Below are 12,624 nucleotides of genomic sequence, written 5' to 3' on the forward strand. Positions count from 1 at the left end.
GCACCAAATCCAGCAAGTTCACGGGTATTCAGATAGCCATTGTGATCTAAATTAATAAGTCAGCTATATCAAGATTCAAAGTTATTGTTTTTTTCAAATACCAACATTTGTCATATTTTTTTCCACTATAAATTTCTGCAGCTAACAATCCTCTTGTGTTTCAGCACCGGTACTACAATCTTACAGATGACATCTTAGCACAAAGAATAAACTATGGATAAAATCCTTGAAGCGGTCATGCAGTCTTCTTATCCAATGTATATTAAGCAGAGCTTGGCTCGAAGAGTCATTGAAGCCTCAAAACAACCTATTGATAGCGAGCAGTGCTGGTCTATGCTGGAACTGTCCACCAAACTCTTCTTCTTGAGCGAGTCCTGTTTTGCAAGAGAGACAGCCAGAGAAATCCTGGAAGTCTATGGCAGGTATCATTCCGAGGAATTTGAAGAATTTTTCAATGCCAGATTTATTCTGACTTTACTTCAGGAAGGTTATGGAACACAGGGTAAGAAACATCCATATATACTGGATTACATAAGTCTTGGACTTCCATTTGTACTGGACAAACCAACCACTGAGGACATCTTCAGAATTCTCAGAATAGAAGTGCTTCGTACTGTATGTGAAAGACCAAGTCTTGCTATTTGTGTTAGGATTAGCAGGCTTTTAACTACGTACCCTCAGTGTGTTCCCGTGAGAAAACATCAGGTTCTGTTCTGCCAGCAGCTGATAAGATGTATTGGAAGGTTTCATTGCACATCAGATGGTGAGGAAGGAATTGTTCATTACTTGGACCAGGTAAACACAGTCACGGGACTACTGCAAAATATCTGGAAGATTCAGCCTACTTTAGTCCTTGCATCTTTAAAGGAACTGTTTGCCATTATTTCATCAACAGGTAAATAACTGTCCAACAACAACGTATATACTGGCATTTAAATTACGGTTGTTTTATTTCAAATAAAAAAACAAAAAACACTGCAATAATTTTTTTTTAACATTGTATTAGATATACCCTATACATGTTTTCATTTGGGGTCTATTTTAAAACAGCTTGCAAAAGCTGCAGTCCTATTCTCTGCAGCCTTTTCAAGACTGCTCTTCTAACCTCGTCCAGACTTTCTGTGGCTGTACAGTCAGAGACTTCCCAATACAGCTAAATGACTTTGCAAGGCAGGTGCTCTGAGCAATTTCTGCCTCTTGCGTTTATCTCCATTGAGCTAAACAACCACTTACTTGTTTTTGATTGACAGCCAAGTTTCATTTATAAAAGTGCCAACATCTACTGAAATCTGCAGTTTGTGTAAAATGAAAACGAGTACACACTACGCACACATAAAGCATTTCAGCAAGCTAAAGTGATTTAGGTGATTGGAGTTTGCCTCCTTCAAAGTCTCAGTCATTCCTATGGGAAAGCATTGTGATTGGCTCAGGACAACACTTCTGGTGATGTCTGCCAAGCAGGCAGATCAGGGCAGAGCCAGCAGCTGCAGACTTGAACAATACTAAGATTAGGAGGTAAAGGGGTAGGCAGAGGGGCTAAATTCTGGTTTTAACACTATAAGGTCAGGAATACATGTTTGCTAATGCTTGAGTTACATGTGTTTTGCTAAATATTGTAAGTGAATACATGACATGATAATTTCTGGATTTTTTTTATCCTGAAAACCATCAGCTCACTAATCCCTACCCTACATGTGCATTCACAGCTAATAGTAGCGATGCTTTTTTACTTTTAGAAGATTCCGAAGCTCCTTCTAATTCGCTGGCAAGTGTGGTGCAGTATATTCCATTGGAGCCAATGGAAGATGTGGTGAGAAATTTGGCCAATTCTGACAGTGTAGCAGACTCACAGATGATGACAGCTATCAGCAGGTACATATACATGGTTTTACTGTCTTCAAGTGGTTTGAAAAAATGCCCTATCATCTAAAGCCCAACCCATCTGATTAGGCCCACAATATTCGTTCTCAGTATAGCAGGATTTGGCTGCTCGCTCTAACTCCCTGCGTCATTCTTGATGTTAACCTGATTAGCACCACGGTCCCAACAGAGGCTCCCTTAGCTGTGGGTAGTGACCGCGTGTGAATATAGATGGAATGATAAAAAGGGGGCATTTAGTATGAAAAAAACAATAATATAAAAAAAATCATATAGATCACAGAAAAAAGAAAAAAAGGGAAAAAAGATAAAAATGTGTCCAAATGTTCTATCTGTAACAAAGTCCTGAACAAAAAAAATCCAAATTTCGTAATGATTTGCAGGGACTCGAAAGTGAGTTGAGATACCTTTAAAAAAACGGAGACAGGGAAAGATACATAGCGTAATACTGTATCAAAAAGGTATTTATTGTCCAATATACAGGAACAAAGTTAAAAGGATCCCCCCCCAACATAAGACTCTTACATAAAATAAAATGTAGTACTCATCGTAATATATATTGCAGGCAAATAGATCTGTCCCAGCGGCTTGTGTGTTTCCCTATGACAGCTCCTCTCCGGTGCACTCGGGTAGGTTGTCGGTAATATGCTCAAAGGGAAAATGCTGGCTGGAAAAACCGGCTTCTGGTAGGCGCTGGTGCAGTCTGCTGCAGATGGTAGTTCTCAATGAAGAAAAAAGCACCCTATCGACGCGTTTCGCCCTTCCACAGAGGGCTTTTTCAAGATAGGTGCTTGAGGCTTGATGTGGCAGTTTTATACCTTGCCGGGTAAAAAAATTTTAAATTTCTTAAAGGGATACACTCCTTTTTTTGAAAAATGAATGGAAAATAAATGTTTTACATAGGGGAGAGCTGAGGAAAGCTTGCTTATAAAACATATGATAAAATATAGTAAAATACAATGTTTATATGGACTTAAAATTAGTGCATTTGCACTCATAACACATCAAATTGAAATTAAAATATAAAGCTACTCTGTAGTGATACTTATTACACATTTATAGATCTAGCTTAATTCTGACATAATTATTTACGTTTATCATGGAACAGTCATAAGAACAGACATTTGCAATAATTGCATATAATCACATTTTGATGTGATATCATTAATTGAAAGTGTTTAAATTGTATTTAAATTATGTATTAGCATAAGGACAAGTATAGTTATACTGTAAATGGTTTCGGGATCTATACTTTGTTTCGAGTTTTCCCATCAGGACTGAAACTCAATAACAAGACATCCTAAAGCGTGATAATTTTATAAATTTGTAAAAAAGAAAATTTTTAGAGGATTCTAAATCTTTGGATAAACCTAGAGCTCAAAGCCCATGGTTAAGACAGAAATACATGAGAAGATATGGAGACTAATATACTACTTCTTTTCTAGAAAAGCTCAGAACTTGAGAGAAATCTGGAATTTGAGGCTTAAGCTATTTCTTTTTAGTAAGTGATAATCCAAAGCTAATTACAGTTCCGGTTCTCCTTTATAGTATGTTAGCTAATTCTAGTTCAGCATTCAGACCCAAAGGGGTCAGGGTCTTTAAGGTATAGATCCAGAACATTTCCCGGTATGTTAGGGTTTTGCTTGGTTCGCCTCCCCTCCATGGTATTTCCACCTTCTCTATCCCACAGTATGAAAGAAGTGTTGGATCTCTGTTGTGGTGTGTTCTAAAGTGGTTGGAGAGAGAATGTTGCTCAAAGCCCCTTTTGATGTTGTAGACATGTTCTCTGAGTCTAATTTTGAGTATCCTTTTTGTTTGACCCACGTATTGGAGGCCACAAGGACACTCCAACTTGTAGATTACTTGTTTGGTATTACAAGTGATGCAGTATTTGATATTGTAGGTTTCTTTTGTGACTGATGATTGGAAGGAGGTTTGGTTTTTTCCTTTGGAACTGGTTTTACATATGTTACAGTTCCCACATTTGTAGAATCCCTTTTGACTTGTTAAAAAGTGAGTGGGTTTCATAGGTTTATGATAACTATGAACTAATCTATCCTGTAATGTAGGGGCCCCCCTGAATATTATCCTGGGTCGTATAGGTAAAAGTGTGGCTAAAGCCGGGTCTTGCCGGAGTAGATGCCAATGCTTTTGTACACTCGCCTTTATAAAGTTCGCTTGTGCACTATAGTTGAACACCACCGGACACATGTTTTCCGTATCCTTGTCCCTTTTGGCTTTTTCCTGCTTAGTTTGTAAAAGGGTCGTGCGTTCTATTGTTTTCACTTTTCGGAGAGCTAGTTCCAGTGATTCCTCGCTGTAGTCTTTCTCAGCAAACTGCTGTTTTACTTTTAGTGCTTGCGATTCATATACCTCAGGGTCCGTGCAGTTCTTTTTGACCCTTAAAAATTGGCCAAATGGGACATTTGACAACCATGATGGATAGTGACAGCTTGAAGTCCAAATGTAACTATTTACGTCCACACTCTTGAAAAAGGTCTTTGATTTTAAAATATTCTGTGAGTCGGTATAGAGGATCAAATCCAAAAAATCGATGTCTGTAGAGCTATATTTGTATGTAAATGATAGATTATATATGTTCTGGTTAATGTATGCCAGGAAATTGATAAGTTCCGTCTCCTCCCCCTTCCACACAAAAAAACAATCGTCAATGTACCGTCTATAGAAGACCAGGTTCGCCTCCCACTGGTGCCCGTGCCAAATAAATAGATTCTCCCAGTGGGCCATAAAGATGTTGGCATAGCTGGGGGCGAACCTGGTCCCCATAGCGGTACCATTGGTCTGTAGATATATGTCACTGCCATACCAAAAAAAGTTGTTATTTAATATAAAATCGATGCACTCAATCAAAAATTCCACTTGTTCCATTAGCATTGTGGGTTCTTCATATAATGTTTTTCTTATTGCCTCTATCCCCTGGTCGTGTTTAATGACGGTGTACAAGGATGTTACATCACAAGTCACCATATAGTAGTCCTGGTCCCATTTTAGGCCTTCTATTTTTCTCAAAAGGTCTCCACTGTCTTTTAGGTAGGATCTTGCTTTTTTAACAAATGGTTGCAATATGACGTCTATATACTGGGATAAATTGCATGTTAGTGATCCTATCCCAGAGATAATGGGTCTTCCCGGGGGATTTGAGAGGTTTTTGTGGATTTTTGGTAATTGGTAAAATACTGGTTTTTTTGGATATATCACCATGACAAACTCCAGTTCTTTTTTGGTTAAAATGTTTAAGAACTTCCCTTTCTCTAAAATATGGAAAAGGCGTTGTTTTGTGTCCAGTGTGGGGTCGCTATTGATTAATTTATATGTTGCGGTATCATTCAAAATTCTCCTGCACTCCATATCATAGTCTTTAGTGTTAAGGACCACAATTCCACCTCCCTTGTCCGCCGGTTTTATTGTAATCTCCATGTTGTCGCTAAGTTCCTTAAGTGCCGTGCGTTCCCATACACTTAAATTTTGTTTATGCTTAGCTACTTTCTTGGGTAATTTGTCTATGTCTGCGATTACTGCCAGGCTAAAAGCTGACATGGGGCCACTGGTTTGGTTCGAGGGACAAAAGGTAGAGTTGTTTCTTAGGTTCGTATGATGGAAAGTGCTGTATTCTGGTTTCGGTGCCCCAGGAGCTGGATAGTTTAGGAAGAATTTCTTTAAGGTCAGTTTTCTCATATATTTTTGTACGTCTAAAAACGCCATGAAGGGATCTGACCTCACTGTCGGGGCATATTTTAATCCCTTGTTTAGCACCTTTATCTGGTTTTTGGTTAAGTTGACCTCAGATAGATTAAATATACCTATCTGCTCCATTTTCTCATTCTCTTGTCTTCTGCGGTATCTCTTCCCCCCCCTGCATCCTCTAAAAAAGGTCTCTTTCTGGTGCTGGGTTGTTGGGGCTCCTGTTGGTACCGGCTGAAATATTGACTTCGTGGTCCTAAAAAATCATTAGAGGGTTGTTGAGTTTCCCCCTCCTTTTCTTTTTCTACTTTATGGTTCATCTCCTCTATCTGGAGTGCCTCATACCTATTATGTGGACGCCAACTTTGATTCTGATGTTTGGTTCTAGGCGTTATATCATTTTGTTTGCCTTGTAGTTTTTGAGGGTTCCTCTTTTTGTTGTTATTGTTGTAGGCGACTGTGGTCCATTCATGGTTTGTCTGTCTCTTAGGTGTATGTTGTCTCGGATTCTGCCCTCCCCTTTCAATATAATTATGACCTGTTCCTTCAACTCGAGCATGGGTGTTGTTTTGGTATCTCGGATTTCTGGGTGCATTATATTTTTTGCCCCTAGGTGTCGATTTATAAGGTCTATCCCTCTGGGTTCTCTTATAATTTCTGACCTTGTTATCCCTGAAGTCCTCTTGGTCCCTCTCAAATTTCCGTTTTTTAAGGGACACTGTTTCCTCAAATGCAGAGCTTAACTTTTCTTTTATCTTTTCCATAAGTTGTATGCACTCTGGCAGTGCTAGGTGAGGAGACAGGATTTCCTTTATATCATTAATCTCCTCATCCAGGGCTGCCAGCATGCGTTTCCGTTTGCAGATAATATGGCTCATAAGCTCAAAAGAGCAGTGATCCAAAATTCTGTCCCAAACAATGTTGAATTCCTCATCCTCTTTATCCGTCGCTGATTTTAGCATTAAGCGTAAACCTCTCGGGATAATACGTTTATCCCAGTACTGTTCCAGGGAAGCTATTTCTAATTTAAGTTTAATTTCTTTAATAATCAGTTTTTCAAGCTGAAATACCTGTTTTCTCCAGTGTGTGTCTTTTACCGTGACACAATCATTTTGATCGTTTTTTAAGGCAAGGTCAATCTTGCACTGTTCCCTGAATGTGAACAGAGACATGTTCTTATCTCAATCTGCTGCTACTCTAGAGTGGGAAAATACAATATACAATAATACTAAAAAGAGAGCGCCTGGCAGTAATCGCAGACATAGACAAATTACCCAAGAAAGTAGCTAAGCATAAACAAAATTTAAGTGTATGGGAACGCACGGCACTTAAGGAACTTAGCGACAACATGGAGATTACAATAAAACCGGCGGACAAGGGAGGTGGAATTGTGGTCCTTAACACTAAAGACTATGATATGGAGTGCAGGAGAATTTTGAATGATACCGCAACATATAAATTAATCAATAGCGACCCCACACTGGACACAAAACAACGCCTTTTCCATATTTTAGAGAAAGGGAAGTTCTTAAACATTTTAACCAAAAAAGAACTGGAGTTTGTCATGGTGATATATCCAAAAAAAACAGTATTTTACCAATTACCAAAAATCCACAAAAACCTCTCAAATCCCCCGGGAAGACCCATTATCTCTGGGATAGGATCACTAACATGCAATTTATCCCAGTATATAGACGTCATATTGCAACCATTTGTTAAAAAAGCAAGATCCTACCTAAAAGACAGTGGAGACCTTTTGAGAAAAATAGAAGGCCTAAAATGGGACCAGGACTACTATATGGTGACTTGTGATGTAACATCCTTGTACACCGTCATTAAACACGACCAGGGGATAGAGGCAATAAGAAAAACATTATATGAAGAACCCACAATGCTAATGGAACAAGTGGAATTTTTGATTGAGTGCATCGATTTTATATTAAATAACAACTTTTTTTGGTATGGCAGTGACATATATCTACAGACCAATGGTACCGCTATGGGGACCAGGTTCGCCCCCAGCTATGCCAACATCTTTATGGCCCACTGGGAGAATCTATTTATTTGGCACGGGCACCAGTGGGAGGCGAACCTGGTCTTCTATAGACGGTACATTGACGATTGTTTTTTTGTGTGGAAGGGGGAGGAGACGGAACTTATCAATTTCCTGGCATACATTAACCAGAACATATATAATCTATCATTTACATACAAATATAGCTCTACAGACATCGATTTTTTGGATTTGATCCTCTATACCGACTCACAGAATATTTTAAAATCAAAGACCTTTTTCAAGAGTGTGGACGTAAATAGTTACATTTGGACTTCAAGCTGTCACTATCCATCATGGTTGTCAAATGTCCCATTTGGCCAATTTTTAAGGGTCAAAAAGAACTGCACGGACCCTGAGGTATATGAATCGCAAGCACTAAAAGTAAAACAGCAGTTTGCTGAGAAAGACTACAGCGAGGAATCACTGGAACTAGCTCTCCGAAAAGTGAAAACAATAGAACGCACGACCCTTTTACAAACTAAGCAGGAAAAAGCCAAAAGGGACAAGGATACGGAAAACATGTGTCCGGTGGTGTTCAACTATAGTGCACAAGCGAACTTTATAAAGGCGAGTGTACAAAAGCATTGGCATCTACTCCGGCAAGACCCGGCTTTAGCCACACTTTTACCTATACGACCCAGGATAATATTCAGGGGGGCCCCTACATTACAGGATAGATTAGTTCATAGTTATCATAAACCTATGAAACCCACTCACTTTTTAACAAGTCAAAAGGGATTCTACAAATGTGGGAACTGTAACATATGTAAAACCAGTTCCAAAGGAAAAAACCAAACCTCCTTCCAATCATCAGTCACAAAAGAAACCTACAATATCAAATACTGCATCACTTGTAATACCAAACAAGTAATCTACAAGTTGGAGTGTCCTTGTGGCCTCCAATACGTGGGTCAAACAAAAAGGATACTCAAAATTAGACTCAGAGAACATGTCTACAACATCAAAAGGGGCTTTGAGCAACATTCTCTCTCCAACCACTTTAGAACACACCACAACAGAGATCCAACACTTCTTTCATACTGTGGGATAGAGAAGGTGGAAATACCATGGAGGGGAGGCGAACCAAGCAAAACCCTAACATACCGGGAAATGTTCTGGATCTATACCTTAAAGACCCTGACCCCTTTGGGTCTGAATGCTGAACTAGAATTAGCTAACATACTATAAAGGAGAACCGGAACTGTAATTAGCTTTGGATTATCACTTACTAAAAAGAAATAGCTTAAGCCTCAAATTCCAGATTTCTCTCAAGTTCTGAGCTTTTCTAGAAAAGAAGTAGTATATTAGTCTCCATATCTTCTCATGTATTTCTGTCTTAACCATGGGCTTTGAGCTCTAGGTTTATCCAAAGATTTAGAATCCTCTAAAAATTTTCTTTTTTACAAATTTATAAAATTATCACGCTTTAGGATGTCTTGTTATTGAGTTTCAGTCCTGATGGGAAAACTCGAAACAAAGTATAGATCCCGAAACCATTTACAGTATAACTATACTTGTCCTTATGCTAATACATAATTTAAATACAATTTAAACACTTTCAATTAATGATATCACATCAAAATGTGATTATATGCAATTATTGCAAATGTCTGTTCTTATGACTGTTCCATGATAAACGTAAATAATTATGTCAGAATTAAGCTAGATCTATAAATGTGTAATAAGTATCACTACAGAGTAGCTTTATATTTTAATTTCAATTTGATGTGTTATGAGTGCAAATGCACTAATTTTAAGTCCATATAAACATTGTATTTTACTATATTTTATCATATGTTTTATAAGCAAGCTTTCCTCAGCTCTCCCCTATGTAAAACATTTATTTTTCATTCATTTTTCAAAAAAAGGAGTGTATCCCTTTAAGAAATTTAAAATTTTTTTACCCGGCAAGGTATAAAACTGCCACATCAAGCCTCAAGCACCTATCTTGAAAAAGCCCTCTGTGGAAGGGCGAAACGCGTCGATAGGGTGCTTTTTTCTTCATTGAGAACTACCATCTGCAGCAGACTGCACCAGCGCCTACCAGAAGCCGGTTTTTCCAGCCAGCATTTTCCCTTTGAGCATATTACCGACAACCTACCCGAGTGCACCGGAGAGGAGCTGTCATAGGGAAACACACAAGCCGCTGGGACAGATCTATTTGCCTGCAATATATATTACGATGAGTACTACATTTTATTTTATGTAAGAGTCTTATGTTGGGGGGGGATCCTTTTAACTTTGTTCCTGTATATTGGACAATAAATACCTTTTTGATACAGTATTACGCTATGTATCTTTCCCTGTCTCCGTTTTTTTAAAGGTATCTCAACTCACTTTCGAGTCCCTGCAAATCATTACGAAATTTGGATTTTTTTTGTTCAGGACTTTGTTACAGATAGAACATTTGGACACATTTTTATCTTTTTTCCCTTTTTTTCTTTTTTCTGTGATCTATATGATTTTTTTTATATTATTGTTTTTTTCATACTAAATGCCCCCTTTTTATTTTTAAAGGGGAATATCTACTAAGCGCTGAAACTCATATGCCAATTTGTTTCTTAGAATTTGGGAGAATTCTTTTCGTTTTAGCTGCTATTACTGTCTAAGTACCAGAGGGTACTATATTCACTGTATTATTCTAACTATATCTTGACTTTTTGTTTAGGACATTTGCTTTAATTTCATATTGCGCTCTCTTTTTAGTATTATTATAGATGGAATGATGTCTGTATTGCCTGTACATCGCCCACTTTTCTCTTCCCCACTTGTTTCTCCCCCTCTGTCCTCACTCTTGTCTTCCTCCTCATCTCCCAACACTTCTGTTTTCCCCTCTGCTTGTTCATCTCTCCCCTTTGCGTTTCCCACCTGTAGACCTGAGAACTTTGGTTGGCAGGTCTGATATCAAGAGATGAAGGTGGTAGGTGGTTATTTGCAGGGTGTCTGGTACTGGAATAAGGATGAGTTTAAACCTTTTAACACTCCTACGCTCAGAGTAACCTCAGCTTTTTGATGTAGTTATGGATGCATAAGTGACTGAGTACAATCTTACCTTCAAAGGTAAATCCATTTCCAAAGTTTTAACCCCAATGTTGGTCCTCTAGCGCCATCACAACTTCCTACCTCTCTTCCACTCCAGCATGCCAGTGTTGCCCTTATCAGAGGTTCATGGGTGTTAACACCCTCCAGTATTATTACCTCTCCAACACAATTGGCCCTTCTTGGGAATGCTACCATGAAGCCAACACACTGCCCATCATTTTTATCATAACCAGAATTCCTGTACACTCCCGGCAAGTGCAACTGTACAAGACACATTTACTACCGGAGTAATCACAGCAGCTACAGCTCATGCAATCTGACACAATGACTCCAGTGTATCTAGCCCTTGTTACCTCTGTTTACAGGATGATCGATTGGGTGTCTTGGCCTTTAGTGAAGAACATTGACAAGTGGATAATCGCTTTACTAAAGGGTTTGGCTGCTGTGAAAAAATTTAGTATATTGATTGAAGTCACCCTTTCCAAAATACAAAAGGTCAGTTCTGTTCAACATCTCATTCTGCTGAGTATAATGTCTTGTATGTTGAATTAAAAATCACACTCACACTATTCTCAGTATTACAAATGAACGATAAAAGTGCTCACACTGTGCGCTTTCTAGAAACTCATCTGTTGCTGATGTTTAGTGGGGGTTGTAATTGACCCCAGGAATTTTGAAAATGAGGGATGGAGTTTGATTGTGGGTGTAGTTGAAGATGTGGGCTTGTGAGTTCCATTACTTGTTATGAAATCAGAATTTGCATTGAGCAGTAGATACATCATTTACACATCCAAGGCTTTTCTTTTTTTTTAAAATTCTTTATTTATTACAAGGTTTCAACACCATATATAACAGTAGTAATAGCATACATACAAAGAACTGAACATTTTCAGGCATCAGCGAAGATAGGAGTATGGCAAAAAGGAACAACAAAAATAAGCAGTCAGTAATGGTGGGTATAGTGAGCGAACATCGGCCATGAAGGTTCATACTTAGAGATGGTGTTCCACCTAATTTTTATATATATATATATAAAACAAAAAAGAAAAGAGAAAAAAGAACATTTGACTGGTAATATCACGTGGGTCATGTTAATCAGAGGAGTACTGACACAGTTTCATTAGATTCAAGTTATATTTAGGTATATTCCCCTCCTCCAGCCTTGAGCGTGTGCTTGCCTTTTTAAATGCTACATCAAATCCACGGCAAACCCTAGGCGTTCACAGTTCCCTGGAAGCAGGGCCAAGAAGGTATCCGCACGTGAAGAGGAAAAGGCGGGCCAGTCAGATTTAAAGGATGGAAAGAAAGAAAGAAAAAGGGTGGAAGGTAGAAAAAACTAGAGATAGGAGCAAGAGAAGATAGGAATGAGAAATCGAGTGGGTAGGGAAGGGATGGTAAGGGGGGAGACGTTGGGACCTATTTATGTAGTTTATAATTTATAATCGGCATGCATAAGTGAAATGGTACATAGGATAGTGTCGGCCTTGAGATGTCCGACACCGAGATACACATCCAAGGCTTTTCATGGACTTGCCAAGGCTCGCAACCAAATCGGTATTTTCATCCACTGGTGGATACACTAATTATGCATCCAAGGCTCTTGCAGTCAAGGCTCTAAATAGCTGCATTAAAGCTGTCACTGCATTAAACTTGCAAGCCAGGTTATCGTTAGCTGCATTAAAGGCTTAAATTCCTACTCATACAATGATTGGAATACTTACCTGGAACTCGCCAGTGCTCACAGCCACACCCCCTGCATCTGGTCTTGTCCTGCAGGATCCAGTTTTTTGCTTTACAAGCATATCAATGACATGCAGAACCACACTCATTGCCAAAAAGAGCAGCCCTGCATTAGCAGTGCTCTCAGCTAACGAGTGCAGCCCTGCATTAGCAGTGCTCTCAGCTAACGAGTGCAGCCCTGCATTAGCAGTGCTCTCAGCTAACGA

The 12,624-nt window shown here is 38.9% G+C and overlaps 1 protein-coding gene across 1 annotated transcript in view; it reads left to right on the forward strand.

Moving 5' to 3' along the window:
- Positions 1–213: 213 nt before the first annotated feature.
- Positions 214–12,624, forward strand: part of USP35 (ubiquitin specific peptidase 35) — a 59,740-nt gene continuing 47,329 nt past the window's right edge. The window contains exons 1-3 of the mRNA XM_063444961.1: positions 214–895; positions 1,737–1,872; positions 11,044–11,173. Coding sequence (XP_063301031.1) covers positions 214–895; positions 1,737–1,872; positions 11,044–11,173 — 948 coding nt within the window. The remainder of the gene's footprint in view (positions 896–1,736; positions 1,873–11,043; positions 11,174–12,624) is intronic.

The sequence above is a fragment of the Pelobates fuscus genome, chromosome 1 (genome assembly GCF_036172605.1).
Source record: "Pelobates fuscus isolate aPelFus1 chromosome 1, aPelFus1.pri, whole genome shotgun sequence".
Classification (NCBI taxonomy): domain Eukaryota; kingdom Metazoa; phylum Chordata; class Amphibia; order Anura; family Pelobatidae; genus Pelobates; species Pelobates fuscus.